The following is a 24,169-nucleotide window of genomic DNA, read 5'->3' as shown; positions in this document are numbered from 1 at the left end:
TGGAGGAGCCAGTGTGTGTGTGTGTGTGTGTGTGTGTGTGTCCCTTAAAGAATGATTCCCCTTGATAACAAGAGATGGGAGGCTTTCGGGTAGGTAAGAGGTACTGAAGGATGGCATATCTGCATCTCCTAAAACTGCTCAGTGTTGGAAATCTCTCTCCTACCTTAGAAAACCACATTTCAGCACTGGCTCTGTACAGGAACCCACAACCACGGCAGGGCCAACATATCTCACTGGACATCCATCTATCCACCTTCTTCCCCAGCCTCCCTGTTAAATTGGTTTTAGTCAAACAACCAATGGAGGCCTGTCATCTAGCTCTTGGTGGCTGCAGTCAACCTTGGCACATCTTGGCTTATAGAGTGTCTCTCTAATCCTGGCCTCTGTCATCACACAGAGTCATCCGCTGCGTGTTTATGTCCAAATTTCCCTCTTCTTAGGAGGACACTAATCATTGGACTGGAGTCTATCATCTAGTATGACCTACATCTGCAAAGTCCCTATCTCCAGGTAAGGTTACATTCACAACTTCCAGGTACACATGAAGGTTGGGGGAACATTATTCAACCCACGACAGTCACCCAATAACAATAGCAAATAACTAAAAAAAGAAAGACGTGAACTTGAAGGAGAGCAACCCTAAAGACTCAAAATGTAATCAGCAAAGTTGGAAAGGACAGAAAATAAGATTTTATCAGGCATGTGCAAAATAGTGACTCGCTTCCCCCTTAATTTTGTGTTTATGAATACATTAGGAATCCACCTCTTCTGTACTTAAATTGTCTCTCCATTTAGCCAAGTGATGCCTATATTATAAAATGAACTTACCTGTGAGAACTTTTTAGAACTACTTGATGCCTGGGTCCCCACCCCAGAGATTCTGAGGAATTCATAGCGATGCACACTTTTAAATTTCTCCAGGTGATTCTTAATGTACAGCGAAGGTTGAGAAACATTGCTCTATATTAATTAAATCAGAATCTCTGGAGTGTACCCCAGGCAGCGGTATTTTGATTTAATTTCTAGGTAATTTTTACATGAAATCTGTTAAGAAATACTAATACAGCCTGCATATGTATTTTAACCTCTTTATATATATTTATCTATGATCGACTATGATGTATCAGACTAGGTCTAACTTCCTAGGAGCTCAGTGTTAGTGAAGAAACCAAGACAACATGTTTGATGAATGTCTAGAGACACAAAAGTCTGGGGGCAGGGGTGAGGAACAGGGGAGGTTTACTGCCATTGAGTTTCTAAAAAATATACACCAAGCATCTACTATGACACACTTATCAATTCTGTTTCTTAAAAAGGCTCTGTCCCTTTCACTTGTCCCTTAAAATAATCCTCACCACAGGAGGTCAACAGTTTTATTCCTAATTATAAGTTATGGTCCTGTAGCTTAGAGGGGTGTGAGTTGTCCAACATCTAACAGATTGTAAGGTTTTACACTGGAAGAGGAATTAGATCTGTTCAATTCTATAGCTTATAGCTTTTAATACATAAATATCACCATCTAGCACGAGTTTGGGCACAGACTGCTTTATACCCAATGTCAAATTCACTAGAGCAATTCTCAAGAAAAAGTACAAAGAAAGACCACCATATAGCTATTTGGTATTTTTTTAATGATGAAATGCAATTTAAATCAGTGTTACTCAAAGTATGGCCTGGGGAGCAGAAGCATCTGCATCACTTGGGCAGCTTTAGAAATGTTAATTATCAGGTCCCAACCCAGACATACTGAATCAGAGTCTCTGACGATGAGACACACAAATGTGTATTTTAACAGCTTTCCAGATGAGTCTGAAGTACAGTCAAGTTGACCAAGCAATATTTCAAATCACCCTAAAGGGAAAGGTCTTGATCTATTTAAAAAATAATATTTATCCAAGAGCTGTGGCTCAGCTGATCAAAAACTACAGATTGTTGGCAGAGAAATCTGTGCATATATAACTATTATACAAGAAAAGGGAGAAAGTGGGGGCAATCTGGACAGTGTTTTCATGGAAGAGTTTTACAGGGCTAACCACCAGCCTCAAAACCCACCCTCAGTTTGAAATGTCTGTCTCCATTCCCATTTTCCCATATAGGTGTTCCTGCACCACCTCATGTCTTTCCTGACCTACTGCTATGGTCCCCCAGGTCAAGGCAGTTGTTCTATTACTTCTCTGTCCTCCCTAAATAAGCATTTATTTCATAACTCTATCCCCCAACAAGATCTCAAACGCTTGTACACAAGGTTCGTATCTTAAATTTCTTTGATTCCCCACCATGAGGGGCAGTATGTATTGATGCTGGATTCAGAACCTCATTTTAAATAAAGGTCTCCTATAAGAAACCAACACAAAGTCCTGAGTCTTATTTCCTCCTCAGAAAAATGGAGAGGGGATTGCACCCACCTCTTTGGGTAGATGTGATGGTCGACATGATGTTGAGCACAGGGTAAGGTTTAACAAATAGGAGCCAGTATCACTTGCCTATAGTAGGCTTTCAATAAATAACAGATCAAGGTTCTCTGTGATACAGTGAACTCCTTATTACTGGAAGATTCATAGGTTGGCTGATCCATTCATGAGATATCATGAAGAAGTATCTTCATTCAGTTCAAAAAGGAAAGGGAAGGGAAAACAGCAGAGTGGGAAGCACCAAGCATCTGCCTCTCCACCCAGTCAACAATTGCACCGAGAGAATCTGTCCAGTGTTAAGTATTTTGGCATTCTGGAAGCTACTGAAACTTGCAAATTCTAGGGGATGGCTTGGACAGTAAATTGTGATTGACTGAAGACAATTTCCTCTCTTAGCTGGGCAGGAGCTATCTATCTTCTACCCCAGCCCTGTGGCAGGCAGCTCTACACATGTTCATGAGTCAGTCTACATGCAGCTTGTGGGTGTCAGTTGGGAAATAAGGATTCTATCCTCCAAATACATGGATTCATGTTTTGATCACAAATTGCTGCTTCTAATCACAGAGGTGCAAACACAGAGGTGAGCAGCCTTCATTTCACTTCTTCCCCATGGTTGCAAGTCCCTGCCTCTCTGGCTTAACAAATTTCCCAGGTGTTTAGAAAACCAGTGCCTTTTTTCTCTCTCTTCATTTTTCTCTTTTTCTCCTTTCCAGAGCCAGACAGTAAAAACTAGAACATTCAAAAGCAACTGCACATGTAAGAGGAAATTACAAAGATATTGACATACCCAGGTAAAGATGCAGATTCAGAAAAGAACTGAGATCTTAGATTTACACCCCAGGCTGATCCATGGCATGAAGACAGTTTACAAAATTCAGATAGAACAACAACAATAATAAAAACAGCAAGCCCTGAGAAATGAGGAGAATCTAAATTCCAGAGTTACTACATTATTAGATTAAAATATCCAGTTTTCAACACAGCAACAACAACAACAAAAAGGCATATAAAGAAATAGAAATTGTGTCCCATTCAAAGGGGGAAAATGTTAAGCAACAGAAATTGTGCCTGAGAAAGAGGAAACGACAGACATGCTAGACAAAAACTCAAAACCGCTGTCCTAAAGATGTCCAAAGAACTGAGGTTATGGATAAAGTCAAACAATATATGAATAAAATGGAAACATCAAAAAAGTGATATAAAACCTAAAAAGAAACTTAAAAAATTCTACAACTTAAATATAACTGAAGTCGATTTTGCTGGAGGGAATCAAGGCAGATTTGAGTAGGTAGAAGACAGAATCAGCAAACTTCAAGATAGGACAATTGAAATTGTTGAGTCTGAAAAACAGAAAGAAAAACAATTTAAGAAAAGTGAACAGTGACTAAGGGACCTGTGGGACCAACAATTGGACAAACATGCACTGTGGGAGTTCTAGAAGAAAAGGAAGAAAAGAGAAAGGGGCAGAGAGATTATTTGAAAAAATAGTGGCTGAAAGCTTCCCAAATTTGATGAATGACATGCATACAAACATCCAATAAGCTCAACAAACTCCAAGCAGGATGAATTCAGAGATCTACACTTAGACACATTATAATCAAATTATCAAAAGACAAATCTTGAAAGCAGCAGGAGAGAACCAATTTTTCACATTTGAAAGTTCGCTTTTTAATGTTTACATACAAGGGATCCTCAAAAAGATTATTGACAGATTTCTTATCAGAAACTTTGGAAGCCAAAAGGCAGTAGTCAGATATCTTAAAAATTGTAAAAGAAAAAAACCCTGTCAAGCAAGAATCCTATATTCAGCAAAACTGTCCTTCAAAAGTGAAAGAGAAATTAAGATTTACCCAGATAAACAAAAATTGAAGGACTCCGTTACCACTAGATCAGCCCTGCAAGAAATATAAATGGGAGTCTGCAAGTGGAAATGAAGGACACTAGACAGTAACTCAAGCTATATGAAGAAACAAAGATCCCAGGTAAGGTAAATACTTTAGGAATTATAAGAATTCATTTGAGGGGCGCCTGGGTGGCTCAGATGGTTAAGCATCTGCCTTCGGCTCGGGTCATGATCTCAGTGTCCTGGGATTGAGTCCCACGTCAGGCTCCCTGCTCAGTGGGGAGCCTGCTTTTCCCTCTCCCTCTGCCTGCCGCTCCGCCTGCTTGTGCTCTCTCTCTCTCTCTGACAAATAGATAAATAAAATCTTTAAAAAAAAAAAAAGAACTCATTGATTATAACAAAATTGTAAGTTCACTTGCAGTTTTCTACATGATTTAAAAGACTAATAAGTTTAAACAAAAGCAATTACTCATCTAAAACCTAGATGAACATTTGCAAATTGTATATCTGATAAGGAAATAATATCTAGAATATATAGAGAACTCCTAAACTCACAACAAAAAAGAACAATACAAAAATGTGCAAAGATCTTGAATAGACATTTCTCCAAAGAAGATATACAAACGGCCAACAAACACATGAAAAATGTCCAATATCAATATCACTAATCAAAACCATGGTGATTTACAACCTCACAACCATTAGGATGGTTATGATTTAAAAAATAAATAAAATGACAATGTGCACTCTTGGTAGGAGTGTTAATGGTATAGCCTCTGTGGAAAACAGTATGAGGCATTTCCTCAAAAAACTTAAAATTAGAATTACCATATGATCGAACAATTCCTCTTCTAGGTATATACTCAAAATAATTAAAAGTACGATTTCTAAGTTATTTGTACACCTATGTTCACAGCAGCATTATTTATAATAGCTAAAATGTGGGAGCAACTTAAATGTTCATCGACAAATAAATGGATAAACAAAATGTGGTATATACGTGCAATGGAATATTATCCAGCCTTAAAAAGGAAGAGAATTCTGACCTATGCTACAACATAAATAAACCATGAGGACATTGTACTAGGAAAAATAAGCCAGTGATGAATAAGCAAATACTGTATGTTTCCACTTATATAATGTACCTGGAGTAGTCAAAATCCTATAGACAGAAAGTAGAATGGTGGTTTCCAGGGGCTAGAGAGAGGTGGAAGTTATTGTTTAATGGACATAGGGTTTCAGTTTTGCAAGGTGAAGAGTTCAGGAGATGGAGGTGGTGATGGTTGTACAACAATGTGAATGTACTTAATACTACTGAACTGTTACTTAAAAATGGTTAAGATGGTAAATTTTATATTATGTGTATTTTACCACAACTTTTTTAAAAAAATAAATTTTGTTTACAAATGTAAAGGAAAAGAAATTACACTGGAGCAACTAGATATATATATACGAGGGGAAAAAAATTACCTCACTCCATACATAAACATTAACTGAAAATGAATTCTATACCTAAATGTAAATGATGTTCCCTCCCCAGGTATTAGGTATGTGCTTTCCCTTCATAATTACATAATCTGTTTGTCTTATCTAGCAACTACTACATCTCCCTTTGCCAACCAGTTATTTACTCACACCCAGACTTTTCATCCAGTTGGGTCAGAACCATAGGGGCAAAGCACCGTAATAGAAGTTGTGATATTCAGTGCTATCACCTATTGCTTCTCAAGTGAACCAATGTAAGAGTACTCTAAGCTTTACAAATTCTATCTACTGATCATAATTCTCATGCTGTGTGATGCTTTATATCCAGTTATCAAAACTAGGTAGTGTAGAAGCAACACCCTCTCCATGCTGTCACCAATGATGCCACCTGATGATGAAAAGAGTCATGCTTCCCACATCATGGGGTTGGTGGGAAAAAGAAAAAAAGAGCAGTAGTTGGGTTATCAGGGTGGAATCATGGATATGAAGAGCCAGTCTTCCCACACCCCTACCTCTTCTGCCCTAATCCTTTCCAAGCAACAGCTTCAAGGGGGATGTTCCTTCTGAGCATCACCTGCATTAACGCTCACACTGTCTGGCTCTATGAGTAGTCTGAAATAATGATAACATGGTTTATCCCGCAGTCCTTTCCAGTCAGTTCTTTTAAACTTTATTCCATCTCTTGATGATGCCACCAGCCTCAGAATGAGAAAGAACATGAAATGTCCATTGAATGTCATATTCATAAGCTCATTGTCAGAGCCTCTTTGTTATGAATGGCATGACATCATGTGACCACAAGTGATCCACATACCTAAAATATATGGCACAGCTTAATCTTAAGTGCTATTCTGGTGTGGCCACAATGGGCCAAATGCACTGGAATGGCAACTCCTTATAGGGTTGTTAAAAACCAAGAGATGCCAGAAGCAGCCACATGATGACAGTAGAGGACAAGTGTGTTCAATCTGCTAGACATGAACGGACCCAACCAGAGCCCTAGAGGTCCTTGTTCACCTTCAGACAGCACGCACGGTCCTGATAAGCCATTTCAGAATTCTTGGCAAACAGATGGAGGCCCATCTTTACAGTCAGCCCATTGAGTTACTGGCAGGATTAGTATCCGCAGTCCAATTATGGGTGGAGGTACTAATGCTACCACCTGGGCAATGAAGGCTGGATCAGCAATATTGCTGGTCAGTCCCATCCCATCTTGTACTTTCCCACGGGCACCCACATGGGGTACAGAAAATGTTATGCAAGCTTGCGGCAGCAGCTTTCCAGAGCACTTAATTCCAGAGAGGTGTCTAACATATCTGTCATTGTCAATTACTAACAAGGTTGCTAATCAGAGCCTAAGAACGTGGGATGAAAGGTTTTCCTGGCAACATTAGCACCATTGTTGCCTAGCAACGCGCTCTAGCAATGGGGGACTTTTACTTTGCACTCGCAGTTGGACTTCTCTCCCTAATACCAACTCATATAAAGGTACACCTCAACTACATTTGGACTTTATTCCTTTCATCTCCCCTTGCCTGACACGCCAATGTGATTAATCTGTCATTGGCTTGGAGTATGTGATTTCTTTACTGGCTTAGTAAAAGACATTATCCAGTATGCTTATTGGCAAATGGAATTCCTGCACAACTGAATCTGAGTTAAACTATTGGCAAAGACAATCCCAGTCTCTCGGTGTTAGTTTGCCTCTCAAGACAAAACAAGGGCCAGAAACTTATTTCCATTTTAATTAATTATTCCATGAGTACTATGAAAATGGGGAATTTAGGTAAGGCTACAGGTAAAGCAAGGCATATCTGTTTTTCCTTTATTTTATATTCATTTACTTTTTAAGATTACAGGGAACACAATGCTTAAATTCTGTGGAATCTCCAGCTATAGCTGTAATTGAACCCCAGTGTTGATTAAGTCTGTGGAGTTTTGTTAATTGGTGCATTTTAGCCAATGCTAAATTTAACTTAGAACCTATGTTGTAGAGGTACCAAGGCCAACCAGCTCCTTTAAAAAAATCTTTTTTGTTATTAAGACCCTCCCCCTTCCCCCACCAAATATGTGGTGTTTTCTCTAACACCTCTTCTCCAACTCCGACATGAATTAGATGTCCTATAGTTCAATTCAATTCTGACACTCCCTGGAGATTACTCATATTCCATAAGTTAAGGGCTCAGTCCCACAAGACCACCACCACTTCAGATGCCAGCCGCAAATGGGGTACCCAGGCTGCCTACATGTCTGCAGGGCTGATTACAAATTCTGGGGTTCCCATGACACCCCTCAGTTTTGAGAATTTGCTAGAATGAGTCACAGAACTCAGGAAATTGCTTTACCTACTATTACCAGTTCATTAGAAAGATATAACTCAGGAAGAGCCAAATGGAAGAGATGCATAGAGCAAGGTGGGGAGAAGGGGTGGTGTGGAGCTTCAGAAGCGGAGAACAAAGGCAAAATACATGAAGATAAAATTGAATTTCCTTATAACTTGCAGCCCATTGACAAATACTTGAGAGGGGCAGAGTATGACATTCCTCCAGGAACTCCCAACTATCTTAATGTTAATGCTTTGCTAGAGGCAAAAAGCAACCTTAACTTGACAATAGCCAGACCTCCAGGATCCTGTAAGTCTTCTTTAACATATGAAAATCCTTTTGGAAACTTCCTTTATCTCTACGGCACCCCTCCAACTTAATAGTATATAACCAATCACTCTTCACCATCCCAGTGTAGGTCTTAATGCCCAGGGGTCTTGTCCTCATACTTTTAACAAAACCACTTTTTTTTGCACCAAAATGTCTCAATAATTCTTTCCTGACCATTCGCTCTTGAACCCCACATCAAATCACATCACTTCGATGCCCTCGAGGGTACACCATTTTCCCAGCACCTCCATGTTCAACCTGGAAGCTCTCCAAACCCCATCGTTTAGAGGTTGTTATGGACGTTTCATTAACATAGGCAGGATTGGTTACATCATTTGTATTTGCTGACTAACTCAGTTTCTAGCCCCTCTCTCCTCCCAGGAGGTGGGGGATTGGAGCTGAAAATTCCAACCCTCTAATCACATGGTTTGGTCTTTCTGGTGACCAGCCCCCATCCTGAGCTATCTAGGAACCCTCAGCCACCAGTCATCTCATTAGCACATAAAAGACACTGTTATCACTTCAGAGACTTCAAGGTTTTAGGAAATGTGTACCAGGAACCAGGAACAAAGACCAAATATTTATTTTTCATTATATATTTTTTATTATATAAATTCTATTGGCATATATATTTTATTTCATATATAGTTATTATCCATATAGTTTTTATGTAAATTTTTAACATATAAATTTTGGATTTCTAATTGGATCAAATTATGGAACTTTGTTTTAATTTCATTATATACATACATATATACATATACATATATATACACACATATACATGTATGCACACACATATACATATGTATATATACATATATATATCGATGTTTTGTTTTGAGAGGCAAACTAACACCAAGAGACTGGGATTGTCTTTGCCAATAGTTTAACTCAGATTCAGTTGTGCAGGAATTCCATATGCCAATAAGCATACTGGATAATGTCTTTTTTTTTTTTTTTTTAAAGATTTTATTTATTTATTTGACAGAGAGAGAGATAGCGAGAGCAGGAACACAAGCAGGGGGAGTGGGAGAGGGAGAAGCAGGCTTCCTGCTGAGCAGGGAGCCCGATATGGGACTCGATCCCAGGACCCTGGGATCATGACCTGAGCCGAAGGCAGACGCCCAACGACGGAGCCACCCAGGCGCCCTGGATAATGTCTTTTAATAAGCCAGTAAAGAAATCACATACTCCAAGCCAATGACAGATTAATCACATTGGCGTGTCAGGCAAGGGGAGATGAAAGGAATAAAGTCCAAATGTAGTTGAGGTGTACCTTTATATGAGTTGGTATTAGGGAGAGAAGTCCAACTGCGAGTGCAAAGTAAAAGTCCCCCATTGCTAGAGCACGTTGCTAGGGAACAATGGTGCTGGTGTTGACAGGCAAGAGGGTCTTCTTGGAGCCAGGCTACTGCAAGGCTTTTGCTACTGCAGGTAGCGTGGCCTTTACTGTGGCAGGACCTAATGGCCCCAAGGTCTTTGGAGAGCTCTTTCAGATCAGCAAAGTGTTCCCAGATGGAACACTCTCAGATTGTCCTCGCAAACTCTTAGTATTTAGACAAAATGCCGCCTAGCCACAATTGCTACTTCATGTTTTTCTTGCTAAGCCCTCAGTGGAGCTCTTCACCAGCTCAGCTACTGAGTTCTTATCAAGGACAATGGGTGAGATGATGACATCCTGTCACAGCTTATTTTACTCTTACAGCAAAATGACTTTACTCTTACCTTAAAAACAATTTCATTTTTGTCACAAACAAGTGGATTTGAAGTTATGTCAAACTGATATAAAACAGCACCCATAGGGGCCTCTGGGTGGCTGAGTCAGCTGAACGTTTGACTCCTGGTTTCGGCTCAGGTCATGATCTTCAGGTTGTGGAATCCAGCCCCGAGTCAGGCTCCTTGCTCAGAGGGGAGTCTGCTGGAGATTCTCTCTCCCTATCCTTCTGCCTCTCCCTACCCTCCTGCACACCCTCTCTCTTTCTTTCTCTAGAATAAATAAATAAATCTTAAAAACAAAAAACAAAAAAAAAACAGCACCTATAAACTGGTTTGATAGAATGGGACCCAATGACCCCCCGTTAAAATAGTTAATATGATCCAATGTAAGTTAAAACAGGGCCTTCAAGGATTAAAACTTATTATATAAAACCTAATCAATGAGCAGATGATTATCCCCACTTCCCCATTTGACAGCCCAATTTTTCCTGCTCTTAAATCTGGAAAAAATATAGGGTGTCTCATGGTGGATTACCACAATATTAATGCTGTATTCCCATCTACCAGGATCTTCATACCCAACATCTAATATTATTTACATTACTGACTCTAATAATTTTGCTCTTATAGATTTGCCTAACGTGATGTGCTCAGTGCCCCCTTCAAAGGTTCTCAGTTTGCCTTTACTTCCAAAGGGACACATGTACCTTTTTCAGACTGTCTATGAGGTGCTCCAACTGCTTTGTCACCACACAATCTTGGCAGACAGGATCTTTAAAAAAAAGAGAGAGAGAGAGATTCATTTATTTATTCAAGAGAGAGAGATTGAGAGAGAGAGAGCACATGCACATGCACATGAGTGAGGAGAGGGGCAGACGGAGAAAACCTCCAAGCAGACTCCCCACTGAGCATGGAGTCCAAGGTGGGCTCAATCCCAGGAACCTGAGATCACGACCCTGAGATCATGACCAAGAGTCAGATGCTCAACCTACTGAGCTACCCAGGTGCTCCATGGCAGACAGGATCTTAACTGCAACTACCTTTCACCAGGAACTCAGGTGCGACATTACATTAATGACATCCTTCTCCAAGGACAGTCATTTGACATACTCACTACAGACATACAACTCCAACATCCTTTAGTCCTTTTTGGATTCTGGTAACAACATAGCCTTCATTTACAAATTTTACTTCCAAATTGAAATCAATAGGCACTTCCACTAGTGTCCTCAGAGACTCCTCACTGTTGAGGTTTGGGCTACCTCTTAGGCTTCCCGGAGTCCCTGAACCACTTTTGAAAGACATAAGTTGGCCAAGGGCTCTTATACAAGAAACTGCCCCTTTCAGTCTCATGTTATATATCATTAAAACAACGAATGACTGGCTGCCTACTAAGGTCTTCTGGAAATAGAGGCTCTTACAGACCCTGAGCTTGTAACCCTCCAAATCCAGCTGCCCATTTATGGTTTGGGTCATGGAAACAGTACCCCACAAGCTACACATAGCTGCTAAGTCCCCCTTAAGACAGGATGGAGTTAAACCTGAGTCCCCTGGTATATTCCACAGGAAGGAGGGGGTGACTTCCCCTGTTCTCACTTTCTCACCAGATGCCTTTGTAATGGAGGAGGGGGCCCCTCCCACAGACTCCTTGGCTACCTGAGAAGCCCCTGGAGATTAACTGAGTGAACAGCAATGAATATTCATAGGCTATGCACAAGGTACCACTGACCATTAGCTGTGAGCTCAGTGGAATGTTGTTGCTTTCTATCCCTTAGCCAGGATGTCCTTGATAAAGGACTGAACCAAACAAACAACACATTTAGTCAAACTTCATCTTAGCACTGGAGGCCTTGGCCAATAAGTGGCCCCATTTTCATATTTGTTATAAACAGTTGGTCCATTGCCTAAAAATCATCCCTTTCAGAGTAAAGAAGTCTGCGAAACTCTTTTCTCACAGATACCCAAAATATCAATCAAAATCATGCTTCTATGTATACGAAGGCCACAACACAAAATCATGCCAGGACATTCTGCATTCCCTTCAGTGTTACAGGCATTACAAATAGTAACCAAGACACATATTTCATTTCTCAGAATACACAATGCTGGGCTCCTGGAAGAGTTATTCAACAGAACTGTTACGTCCTTGATAGTTCCTAGATAACCAGTGTAATTGAGAGACACTTCTTAAACAACCGGTTTCAATATTCCAGTCCAGCAAATAAACCTCTAAAAGAGCTTCTATTTTGGGGTGGCTGGGTGGCTCAGTTGTTAAACGTCTGCCTTCAGCTCAGGTCATGATCCCAGGGTCCTGGGATCAAGCCCCACATCAGGTTCCCTACTCAGTGGGAAGCCTGCTTCTCCCTCTCCCACTCCCCGCTGCTTGTGTTCTCTCTTTCCCTATGTCTCTCTCTGTCAAATAAATAAATAAAATCTTTAAAAAATTAAAAATTAAAAAAAAAAAAGAACTTCTATTTTGTCCCAGGCCTTAATCTATTTTAATAGATTTTCTATCTTGCCCCATCCCTTTAGGTTTGGAGACTAGAGTGAGGGCACATATTCTTCTGAAACCCATAAATCATACTTTGTCCCAAAGTCAGGTGGCTGCTCATGTGACATACAACCGGTTGGAACCTATTCTTCTACCAAAAGCAAAACTGGTTAGTACAGCTGCATACCTTCTATAGACTGTTGTCTTATTACTCCGCGTTTCCCTTGGTTTATAATCTAGATGTCCCAATACCCCCCAAATAAGCCATTTTTTCAACCAAACATGGCAAATGCTTAGACCCTCATCAGTTCAAGTGGATTCCCACTTGGAAAGGATCCCCCTGTCCCACATCCCGGACAACATCACCTGGCCCAGGAGCTCATCCCTGGAAATGACATTGCCCCAGTTGACATCATCTTACCAAAGACCTGACCTTGGACTCCAATCCAACCACTGTGCCAGAGACAACTTCATTTCAATCTGAAATCTCTGCCCCAGCAATCCCCATGAACTGTCTATCCTAAGGTACAAATTGGACACAGGACACTTTCTGCTTTTCTTCTTTTGATATTAGGAACTCTATTGTGTTTCTGAGCTTATGTGTTTAGCTCATGAGTCTGGTATACTCCTTGTTCTCTGCCAAAAGAAACCACCCCCACACACACTCCCATGTCTAAAGGGAAATTTGATAGAGGTTACTAATATCTGGGCCATTCAAGAAATTAATGAAGAGTTTTGCTTTCCCCAGGAGATACCTGCCTCATATCAGTCAACCACCATGACCCACTAGGTAGAGGACCACCCACTCTTCAATGCCTTCTCCTACTATCCACCACCAGCTTAGCACCACTGCCTCTGTCTTGGTCTCCAATCATGACCACCACACAAGTCCTTCCCCTTAGTTACACACAATCCCACTAATCTTTACATATACTCTTTACTAACTTATCAGTTCACATCCTCTGACAACATAACTACTGGACCTGCCACCTTGACCCAAAAATGCACCAAGATATTATTGTCAAACTCACACTTTTAATAGCTTCCAACTCCACCAAGGTATTGTTAGAGACCTCCCAAAACTTCAGATCTATTTTTTGGGATTATGCCATATAATAGAAAACCTATTTATGGCCTGGCCTACAAGGACTCTTTATACCTCTACTTGTGTTCCTCCATACTACTTCCATAATAAAATGTTTTCTTTCCTTTTTGGGGCAACTTATGTCCTACTCCCTAAAAGTCTCCATGATCATCACACCAAGATTTCCTTAATAATGATGTCAAAATATCAGAGGACAGATTGAATTAATTATGTTCTTAGTAGTCTGTATTTTATGATGTTTTAATATCTTGGAGGGCCTTACAAACTTGAAGAGAGACTGCCCCTCCCAGGGCTAATTAATATCTAATATAGTAACTGGGAAATACCTCTCATGTGCAAATTAATCAGCTCCTTTATCCAAAGCAAGGTGGACTCTCACATAGCAAACTACTATTCCTACTACTATTCCTAGCCTAAATCCACTCAAGGCAAAGCACCAGACAGATACGGACACCTGTAGGCACTAATGCCCACTGAAATTATTCAAACTGGCCAATTCAAAACTGTTTATGTTGCCGTGCCTCACCTTTCCCCTGGAAACCACAGTAAGGGCTCTGGCTCAAGCTTTCCCCTTCCTCTTGATTCTGCTTCCTGACCAAACCAGATACTTCCCTATGTGGCCATGCATGGCATGGCATGCCCTCTTGTCCTGGGAAATATAAGTTATAAATTCTTCTTTCAATGGCATTAGCCTCTCCTACAGTCACTTAATCAACCCCATAAATTAAAATCCCAAAGATACATTTTGAGACACTCGTCATACACAACCCTTACCTTCCATGAGTTATAAGAAACTTCTAATAAATTCCCAGCTTTGTTTCTGTTGTTTTCAGTTTTCTTCCTATTATTACAATCAGAATAATCTGATAAATGCAAAATTCAATTGGATCTCACAAATATGTACTAAATGCTTTCTAAGCTTCATGTTCGAGCTCTGGGCTAGAGACGTCACTACCCAAGATGATGATAGTGACAAATATATGAATGAACCACAGCAAGGTGACAAATCAACTGTAATAATGGTGAAGTCTGTAAAAAATTTAAGATAACCAAGATTAAAAAAATAATGAAATCTGTCAAGGGCAGAGGGACTGGGAGAATTTGCCAGGTAGATAAGGGTAGAATGGAATTTTAGGCAAAGATAACAGTTTGGCAAAGGTAATGTGTCCTGAAACAGCATGACATGTAGGGAGAAGAGTGGCTAGTAAGATATAGCTAGAGCCCAAGAACATGTGTGTATAGTGTCGTGGGTATTGACCTTGAAGCTGGCTGGGATCAAGAAGGGAAAGGTCACATATGTCAGACTTAGAAATTTGGACATCATTCTATAAGCCGATTAAAAAAAAATCAGAGGCTTGAGGCTAGGAAGCGACAAGATGTCACCACTACAGCAATCATCAAGTAGTGAGCCATGGACTAAGCTGGCAGTCTTGAGAGTAGGAGCCAAATCACATTCATCTTGCATTCCCTACCATGACTAATATTGCACTTTGCATAGAGTGGTTACTGAGTAATGATTGAATAAATACTGTTCTTGTTCCTCCCCCTGTTGAGTGTCTCTTAACCAGTCTCAGACTCTTAAGAAATTCTCTCTGCCTCTGGCTAGGTTAGATTTCCCCATCCAGATCTCCCCAGCTTTCCCTCCCCTATAGCAATTACTCCTATATTGTCGTGATTAATATCCTTGTCTTTCCCCCCTATTGTCTGACATCATTTTGATGAAGAGGACCATGTATGTCATTCTTAACTGCATTCCAGCCAATGACAGAGAAAGCCTGGGACATTAGGGGCTTCATGAGTGCTCTTTGGGTGAATAGAAGAATGAGTGAATGACAGAATGAGTGAATGATTGAGTGGCAGAATGAAGGACATCTGGTTAGAGGTCAGCCCCGTTCTTCCTAGAGCCAAACAGTGTCAGCATGTGAGAGTGTTTTGTTTTCTGGGCATGGGTGCCATTTGCCCCAGGTGCCTCACAGGCCTTTCCAGAGCTGTTTTCTGATGCCTTTAATCTCAATATCTTCACCTTTTCACGTGATAGAGCAGCAATTCATTTGCCCACATGCATGGTGACTCACAGCAGTAACACAGAGAAAGGGCAGCTTGTCTTCTCCTTTTGCCAGCTTTCCAGGATGGCAACTGGCATTCTTTGTAAAAAACATAGGTTAGAGACTGAAAATTCAAAAGAAAGAATCTCCAGGATCTTCTTCTGCCCCAAGATACTGAGGTGGCAAGAGTACAAACATGTTCATACCCATAGGTATGTACGTATGTGTATGTGTCTATAGGTGCACAGCCGTCTGTGTATTTTGGAAATTTTATCCAAAAGGATCAGACTTCTTTGTAAGATGTTTAAGATGTTTTAGAGTGATTTTCTTTTTTTAAAAAAAGGTATGAAGAACACAAAGAAGATCAATGAATTTCCTTGTATGAAAAATTGTTATAAAACACTAAAAAAATTTTTAAAGAACATATAAAACATTCAAACAGCTTTATTACCTAAAGGAAAAGTCCTATTATTATTAGGTTGATCTATTAAAAATTGCTGATACTCTGCCATTTTTACTTACCACAAACAGCGATTTCTTTTGGTTTAATTTAATACAAAACCACAAGTTAGTTTTAAGATGGATTCAGAATAAGAACCAAGTTTTGCACATGGCTCCAAACAAAATGGGTCCAATATTATGGGGTGTGACATAGGGCATTCCATTAAGATAACTAAACTTTAATAGATTTTCAATTTGCATTCATACTGAATGTATCCCATCAACTCTTTCCTGTCTCTTATTTTTCTAAAGTAAAATTTTAGCAGTATGCATCATCTGATTTGCTGAATGGGAATTCTGAAATCGTATGACTAATGAGCATTTTAAATTTGGAATGCCAGTACTGTTCAGTAGGTTTAAGATGAATGGTTTTGTCACCTAATTAGATTTCAGCTGATGTTTAGCCAATTTCCTCCTTTTCTGACAACGAATAAGTTTTCAAAGCACATGATTTGACCCAACAAATTAATATCGCTTTGATGTAGCAACTCAGCATTTTGTCTGAATGTGAGGTTACTGTTGAAGAAAGGATTAGTTTTCTACCAATTTTGGCCAGGTATTACTGTTACTGCATGGTTAAGCCTCAGCTCAGAACAAAATCTCACCCAGTGATAGAACAGTGACTGTACCTGCAGGTGCCAGCCCCCGAGGTCAAGGAACAATATTGTAGTAACAAACACATAAGAGTAAAAAATAAAATCAGCTTTTCAACTTGCAATCAACTGCCACCGACCAGGTTGCATAAGACATGCACTGTCTTAACCGGTAGATGCTCACCAATTCTGTTTAGACTTTATGTAACCCCCAATGGAAACCTGACATCCATCATTTAAATCTTTGATGAGGAGAAGAATGACATAACCTCAATCTGGTCATGAGAAAAACACCAGGCACACTCCAAAAGGGAGACAGTCTCAAAACACCTGCCCAGTCCTCCTGAAAACTCTCAAGGTCATCAGAAACAAGGAACATCTGGGAAACATCACAAGCGAGAGGCACTTAGTGGAAGAGTCATGGGTACTAAATGTCATGTGGAATCTTGGCTGGGATCATCCATTAGGAGATGAAAACTTATGTTCGCATCCAAATCTCCACATGAAAGTTTATAACAGCTTTATTCATAATTGCCAAAACATATGGAAGAAACTGGTATATTCTTTAGTAGGTGAATGGATAAACTGTGCTACATCCAGAAAATGGAGTATTATTCTGTGCTAAAAAGAAATGAGCTATCAAGCCATGAAAAGACATGGTGGAAACTTAAAATCATATTACTGAGTGAAAGAAGCCAATCTGAGAAGAATAAATTCTGTATGATTCCAACTACATGAAATTCATGAAAGGCAAAACTATGAAGACAATGAAAAGATTGGGGATTACCAGAGATTGGGTGGAGGGGGGATAAATACATGGCACACAGAGGATATTTAGGGCAGTGAAACTACTCTGTATGATGCTATAATTGTGGAACTATGTCATTATACAATTGTCAAAATACATAGACTGTACACCAACAGTGAACTATTATGGAAACTGTGGAGTTTGGGTAATTATAATGTGTCAAGAAAAGTTCATCAACTATAATGATTGTACCACTGCAATGGAGGATGTTGACTGTGAGTAGCTGTGTCAGAGTGACAGGGTATATATATGGTAATTCTCTGGGAATTTTGCTGGGAACCAAAAACTACTCTTCAAAATAAAGTCTATTAATGATTACATAAAGAACATTAGGTAAAAAGTATGGAGGGCTGAACAAAGTATGGAATTTAACTAGTAATAATATATCCATGTTGGTTCAATAGTTTTATAACTGTAGCACTATAATGGAAAAGATGGGAGATACAGAGACCTGGGTGGGATGTGGGGCAAGAGAACCAACTTTACAATTATCTTGTAAGGCTAATAATATTCTTACATTTGAAAATATATAAATTTAGAATGAGAAGAGAAAGAAAGAGTTTACAATTTATCAAAGTTTGGGCACATTAATTTCTTTTTAATAAGAATATTGGAAGTGGCCTCCACTTAATTCTTCTCCAGTGGTGTGTCAAGCATGTGCTCAGCCCATCTGAGGCTCGGGTCTACGTCTGTACCATGAGGATCCAGCATGCACTTTCCTCTTGTGTGGGAACAAGTCAATGAGCCTTTACATACTCCTCCAGGAGGCAGTGACCTGCTTCATCCTGGGAGCATGGGGAGACAGTTGGAACCTGCTCTGGACAGCCTTGCTAGGGCTCCAAACCTCTCCAGTTTCTCCAGGGCACTGTAGTACAAGTGCATCATTTTCTCAGTATACTGAGATGTGAAATAATAACACAGCCTCAGCACAAGGCTGGCACATATACATTAACTGGGAGTGATGGTCTATTTCTCTCCATGAACACCCATGAAAGGGTGGGGAGCATAGACAATGATGAGGGGACCAATGACACCAACAGGGAGGAGATGACATATGAGCTGAATCTTGAAGGATGAGCAGGTGTGTGCCTGGCAAATTCAGACTAGAAGAACACTCCAAGTAAGGATAACAGCAGGATCAAAGACAGGAAGGGAGCAAGCAAGTGCATGAAGTATTCAGGAAATGTTGAGCAAGTGGTTTAGTGTGGCCTGATTGGAGGGTGTGTGTGTGTGTGTGTGTGTGTGTGTGTGTGTCTGGAGATGAGTTCAGAATGACAGGCTGAGCCAACAGGGAATGAACTACACAGCCTGGTCTAATATTGTGTCTCCTGCTTGGAATAGAACAATCAAGGCAGAAGTTGGGATGGGATCACAGGAAGACTGAAGGTCCATGCAAAGCCAGTGGGGGAAGTTCCATGTTCCCTGGCAAAATTTAGAGACAATTCTCAGAAAAGATCCTGAAGTTCATGTTTCCTTATAAATACATTTTGTGTTTTGACTTACAGTCTTCTTCCAGAAAGAACCTGTCTGCCTCTTGAGGATCAAGATGAATTTCTCATTTTGCAGGAGACTGCTGTGGTCTATAGCTCCCTGGGAAACAAAGCAGTTTTATTTTGCCTATGTCCAAATAATTCCCCAAAATATCACATTGCGAGTGTGTGTTTATGGAGGTCATGGCTCAATAAGGTGTTCAGGACAAAGGGGATGGATCTTGGGGTGATCCTATTTTACAAGAAGCTTCGAGTTTGGGGAAAATAGCCACCTCCAATTGAATTCATGAAGAAATTCTTTGAACCACAGAGTGAACCAGTTGATATCCATATCTCTGTGACCTTGAAATTCCCAAACAGGTGGATCTTGAATGGAAGCCCACCATAGTTATGACTTTTGGTATCTTTATTGTGGGCAAGGACAGTATTTTTAGAAAATGTCTATTAGATGCCAACCCAATTTCATATCCACACATCTGGATGTTAATCTATTTCTTAAAAGTACGTGAAGTCTCCACTTTTATTTCTACCAATGTACATGCGAAAAAAATTCATGAGGTCTGAAAATACTGACCCCCATGCCAACATGTTCTCAGTCATTCAATGCTGGGTGTTGACACTTAGATATCAGGACTACCCAGTTTACCACAATCCCCACCATTCCTATTGTCCCTGTCCCAAAGATAAGGGTCAGTTGGAATTTACTATCACTCTGGTGCTATTGTTTCCTTATACCTGAGTTAAAAAGAAAGCAAACGATTTCTTGTGCCCAAATATCATGAAGAGTGAGGTGACAAAACGTAGCAAAGTCCACATCTTTGTGAAATGAGTCTCCTTCAATATGCTAGTTGTGAAAAACAAGCACGTCTGTTTTTAATGAATACAACTTGAAACCCCATTATGAGCCAAATCCGTTCTGCTTCATTTTATGTGAATAGCTTAGCTCCATAAAATATTTAGTATGAGCCCAAAATAAAGTACTGCTATTGTCAGCAATCTGTAGGTGAACAAATGGAGGTTCAGAGAGGTTAATTGGTTGTGGAAGGTCACACAGCTAAAAGAAAGCCATTTCCAAGATTCCATGTAGGTCATTCTAGTGTAAGAACCTGCCTATAGAAGGCTGACCAGAGGGAAATCCTTGTGTGTGACCTGAAGGTGAATATTTTCAGCAGAAATCCCCTAGACCAGGAATTCACTCTTTACCAGCCTTTCAGAGCCCATGGATTCCTCTGTCCACATAGTAACTTCAGGTGCCTCTGTGAAAACAGACTCGGAAACCAAGATGGCTTCCCCAGCTTCAGTCAATCATTCACAAACATTTCTTTAGAGAGACAGTAGGAACGATCAGACAGTGCATGTGGGTAGTCCCAGTGTTCAACTCTGGACTCCTCCTCCTCCCAGCTCTGTGACTTTGGACAAGCCCTGAATATAATAAGCTCCAATTTCCATCTGTAAGATGATAGGAACCCTAGCTACCATGTCGTGGGGTGGGTGTGTTGGGAATTCTGGGAGAGCTTTAGGTAAAATAGGCAGCCACAGGGCTTGGCAGCTATGATAGTTTTGTTATTGTTTATAACCCCACAGATATTCCTGCTGGGGTCCTCATCCCATCAAGGAGGGTCTTTACAAGGCTGAGCTGTCCTCTTAACCTGGCCACTGGGGGAAAGAGAAGGGCTTGAAGGAAGCAAGTATAATGCCCTGCCTATACCTCCTCCCACAGGATTACACCAACTACTTTCCATCCAGGAACTGGCTCCCTCCCAAGGGGTATGACTGGGAGGAGTGTGATAAAGATAGACAGGTGTGTGTGTTGTAAAATCCATCTGCCAGGGCTTCAATAAAAAGGGCCTTCCCTGCCTGGCACAGCAGATGAGACAGCGGTAAGCCTGCAAGCTCACTCACATCTGGGATTACACCGGATCTGCATACTCAGAACAAGGTAAGAATCTGGCTCTTCTAAGAGTTCCATTCCCCACCTTTCTTCTCACTCCCCTAAGGACTTCAGGATCCTATCAGGGACACGTGGGGGCTGAGTCTCAGTGCCCTGATGAACAAGTGGGTCTTCACATGGTGTATCTAGGCCCCCGTCCACCCTTCATTGAGGAGCCCACTGTGACTGTCTGTCTCCCTTTCTCAATTCTGAGGAGAGGCCACAAGCCCAGAGTGGAAATAAGATCTGGACCATTTTCTGGGCCTGCTTCTTATACAAGCAAAATCTATATTTCTTTTAAAATGGAATACTGACAGAATCATCTTATCATGAACTATACCAAATAAAACCCTGAGTAGTTCATAACTTTCTTATTTGTTGTCAGTATTTTCCAAAGGACAGAGCAAAGTTGAAATGCAAGAGGTGAGCACAGTTGGTGGTATAAAAGGCCAAAGAGATAAGTTCTGGCTCCTTTCCCAGCTTTGTTCACTTTGCATAGTCAAATGGTATGACCTCCCCTCCTTCATGCCTTTCCTTAAGCTCTTACTGCACTCCAAATGGCCCCCTCACAAACCCATCTATCTCAAAGTGTCCAAATCCCACATGTGTTGAACGTTGGGTCAAACATCACCTTTCATGTCATTTGCCATGTCCTTTCTCATTATGAGGTCACCTGAGTCCATGTGGAACTGGATTAGAAATCCAGCACATGGAGCTGGAGGAGACTTTGTCAATTATCACACCTAACATCTCGATATCCAGGGGCACTGAGGGGAGAGTGACTTGGCCAAGATCAAGTTGGGGACAGAATTGGGACAGACTCCTTGTCAGTGCTATTTAAATTCCCCCAAAAGTTTTTTCTAATCTTTTTAAGATGTGACCTACTCATTCACATTGATATATCCAACATCTAGTCTAGTGCATGGTATATAGTAGGTGTTCCATAAATGCTTGTTTAATTAGTAAATGAAGGAGTGAGTGAGTGAGCAAATGCAGGAATAAAGGAGTAGTGAATGAGGGATGAGAGCTTATTTGGCTCAGAGAGTGGTGAAGGAATGGAGGAAGAGTAGGAGGTTTTTAACATTCAGCACTCAAGTCAAGGAGAAATGTGAATAGATGGGCTGCTGGTCTAGTAATTCCAGGAGCCAGAAGGATTCTTGATCTGATCTCACTTCTAAGCAAGGAGGCATATGTCAGTGTAGAGGGAGGGTCATCCTGCAGCCCTGTATTGCTGAACTATTGCCCAGCACTGACTCACCTGCTCTTGTCAAACAGGTTTCCACCAAGCTGAAGCCATGAGGATCCATAGCCTCACCCTGCTCTCCTTCTTTTTTCTGGCTCTTGAGGTGTCATTGGTGAAGGGCAAAAAGGAAGTAAAGAATAGACATGTCAGCAAAGGCACCAGAGATAAATTGCATACTCTGGGAGAGACCCAGATTGAACCACCCAAACATCTGGCCAAAGGCAAGTTTGTCACCCAAGACCATGCCAACTGCAGATGGGTGGTGACTGAGCAAGAAGAGGGCATCACCCTGAAGGTTCAGTGCACCCGACAGGACAACAAGTTTTCCTGTGTCTTTACTGGCAATCCAACTTCCTGCCTAGAGTCAAACAAAAAGAATGTCTATTGGAAACAAATTGGTCGGAACCTGCGCTCTCAGAAGGTCATCTGTGGGGACCCCAAAACTGTCCTGAAAACCAAGGTGTGCAGAAAGAAGTTTCCAGAATCCAATTTCGAGCTGGTGAACTCCACTCTGATTCAGAACAAGAAACCCAGCCAGGAGTTAACAGAGCCCTCTCCCAGGGAGCAGAGCAAAGTCAGTAAGGCCTCCCTCATGGAACCTAAAAAGGTCAAAGAGTTATCCCCTAAGGAGCAGATAAAGGTCAAAGAGAATATCCCTTCTGGCTCAATGGAGACTCAGACCATAGCCACCAAGGATCCCAACTGTGTGGAGGACCCAGACTTAATAAATCAGACAAAGATGGCCCTGGACTACTGTGGGGAATCCTGGGGCTCTATCTGCAAATTCTTCATCGCCATGGTCCAGAGCAATTCATGCTAATGAGTCAAAAGAGAACAGAGTCCCTTAGGAGGTGCTATGTCAAAGCCCTTCAGTATGCTGTAAAGCTCTCTAAGTAAAATGAACATTTGTGCTATGAGAGTGCAGTGGAATATTTAAACAGATTTTATAACTTTTGTTTTTGTGTTTTGGAATTTGCTTTATATTCATTTCCTTAAATTTTATTTTCAGAGGTTGTTTACCTCAGTATATGTTTCCATGACCCATGAAGTCATGTGTATATGAGCAGTGAGGACCATTCTTTGAGCTGAATGAGCCAGAGCGATGATTCCAGTGCAATGTACTTTCTGCTGAATTAACAAAGTTAATAAAGCTCTGGGTATTTTTCAGAAATATGTTCAACCATTTTTTGTTTCTTTATGTTTACTTTCATTTAACTCATAAACAGTCCCCAAATATCAGTGTGAAAAATATCTAAGTAATGACCCATCCTAAGTCATCCCCAAATGTAACCCATTCCAGAATCCCTATCTTTATCCTTTTATCCATTGGTCTGTGGTGTTTGATGCTTACTACACTGTAATAATTAGGATCCTTGATTTCAAGTGGGATAAATAAGGCATGGTGTGATTAAAAACACAAATCACGGTCTCACAGATGGTAAGAGGGGAGGAAGATTTGAACCCAGAAGGTCTGTAAAGCCAAGTCCACAAGCTAGAGGAACACCTTCCATTGACTCAGGTCGGAGCTGGGCATCACTTCTTGCTATATGGGAGACCCCTGATTTTGAGGGGTTCTTTTCTGACCTTGGGGAGAGGGGCTTGGTTAAGTATAGTGTTCTGTGATGAAAACCCCATGGAAACAGGAAAAGCCAGTCTGGAAAACCAGAGAGAGGAGGTGGAAGCTGCTGGAAGAATTCTGGTTGAACCTCATGGGGGAGGTATTACTGGAGCTGGATTTTGGAAAGAGTATCCTTAGGTAGGAAATGGGACAGAATGAAGACACTTTGGGCAGATGACAACATGTGTGAATGCAAAGAGATGTGAAAATCCTAGAAACTGGGAGAGGCCAGG

The 24,169-nt window shown here is 40.8% G+C and overlaps 1 protein-coding gene across 2 annotated transcripts; it reads left to right on the top strand.

Annotated features, from left to right (window-relative positions):
* Positions 1-21,007: 21,007 nt before the first annotated feature.
* Positions 21,008-23,319, top strand: FGFBP1 (fibroblast growth factor binding protein 1). 2 transcript variants are annotated; one of them, XM_032397416.1, is made up of 3 exons: positions 21,008-21,084; positions 22,351-22,892; positions 22,959-23,138. In XM_032397416.1, the coding sequence occupies exons 2-3, from the start codon at positions 22,371-22,373 to the stop codon at positions 23,136-23,138; spliced, it is 702 nt and encodes a 233-aa protein (XP_032253307.1). In that variant the 5' UTR covers positions 21,008-21,084; positions 22,351-22,370. The 2 variants fall into 2 exon arrangements, with proteins under 2 accessions (XP_032253307.1, XP_032253298.1); XM_032397407.1 differs by having other exon boundaries at positions 22,351-23,319.
* The last annotated feature ends 850 nt before the right edge of the window (positions 23,320-24,169 follow it).

The sequence above is a fragment of the Phoca vitulina genome, unplaced genomic scaffold (genome assembly GCF_004348235.1).
Source record: "Phoca vitulina isolate PV1807 unplaced genomic scaffold, GSC_HSeal_1.0 scaffold3, whole genome shotgun sequence".
NCBI classification, from domain to species: Eukaryota; Metazoa; Chordata; class Mammalia; order Carnivora; family Phocidae; genus Phoca; species Phoca vitulina.
The sequence above is the reverse complement of the archived record's forward strand: the minus strand, read 5'-3'. Positions and strand labels throughout refer to the sequence as shown.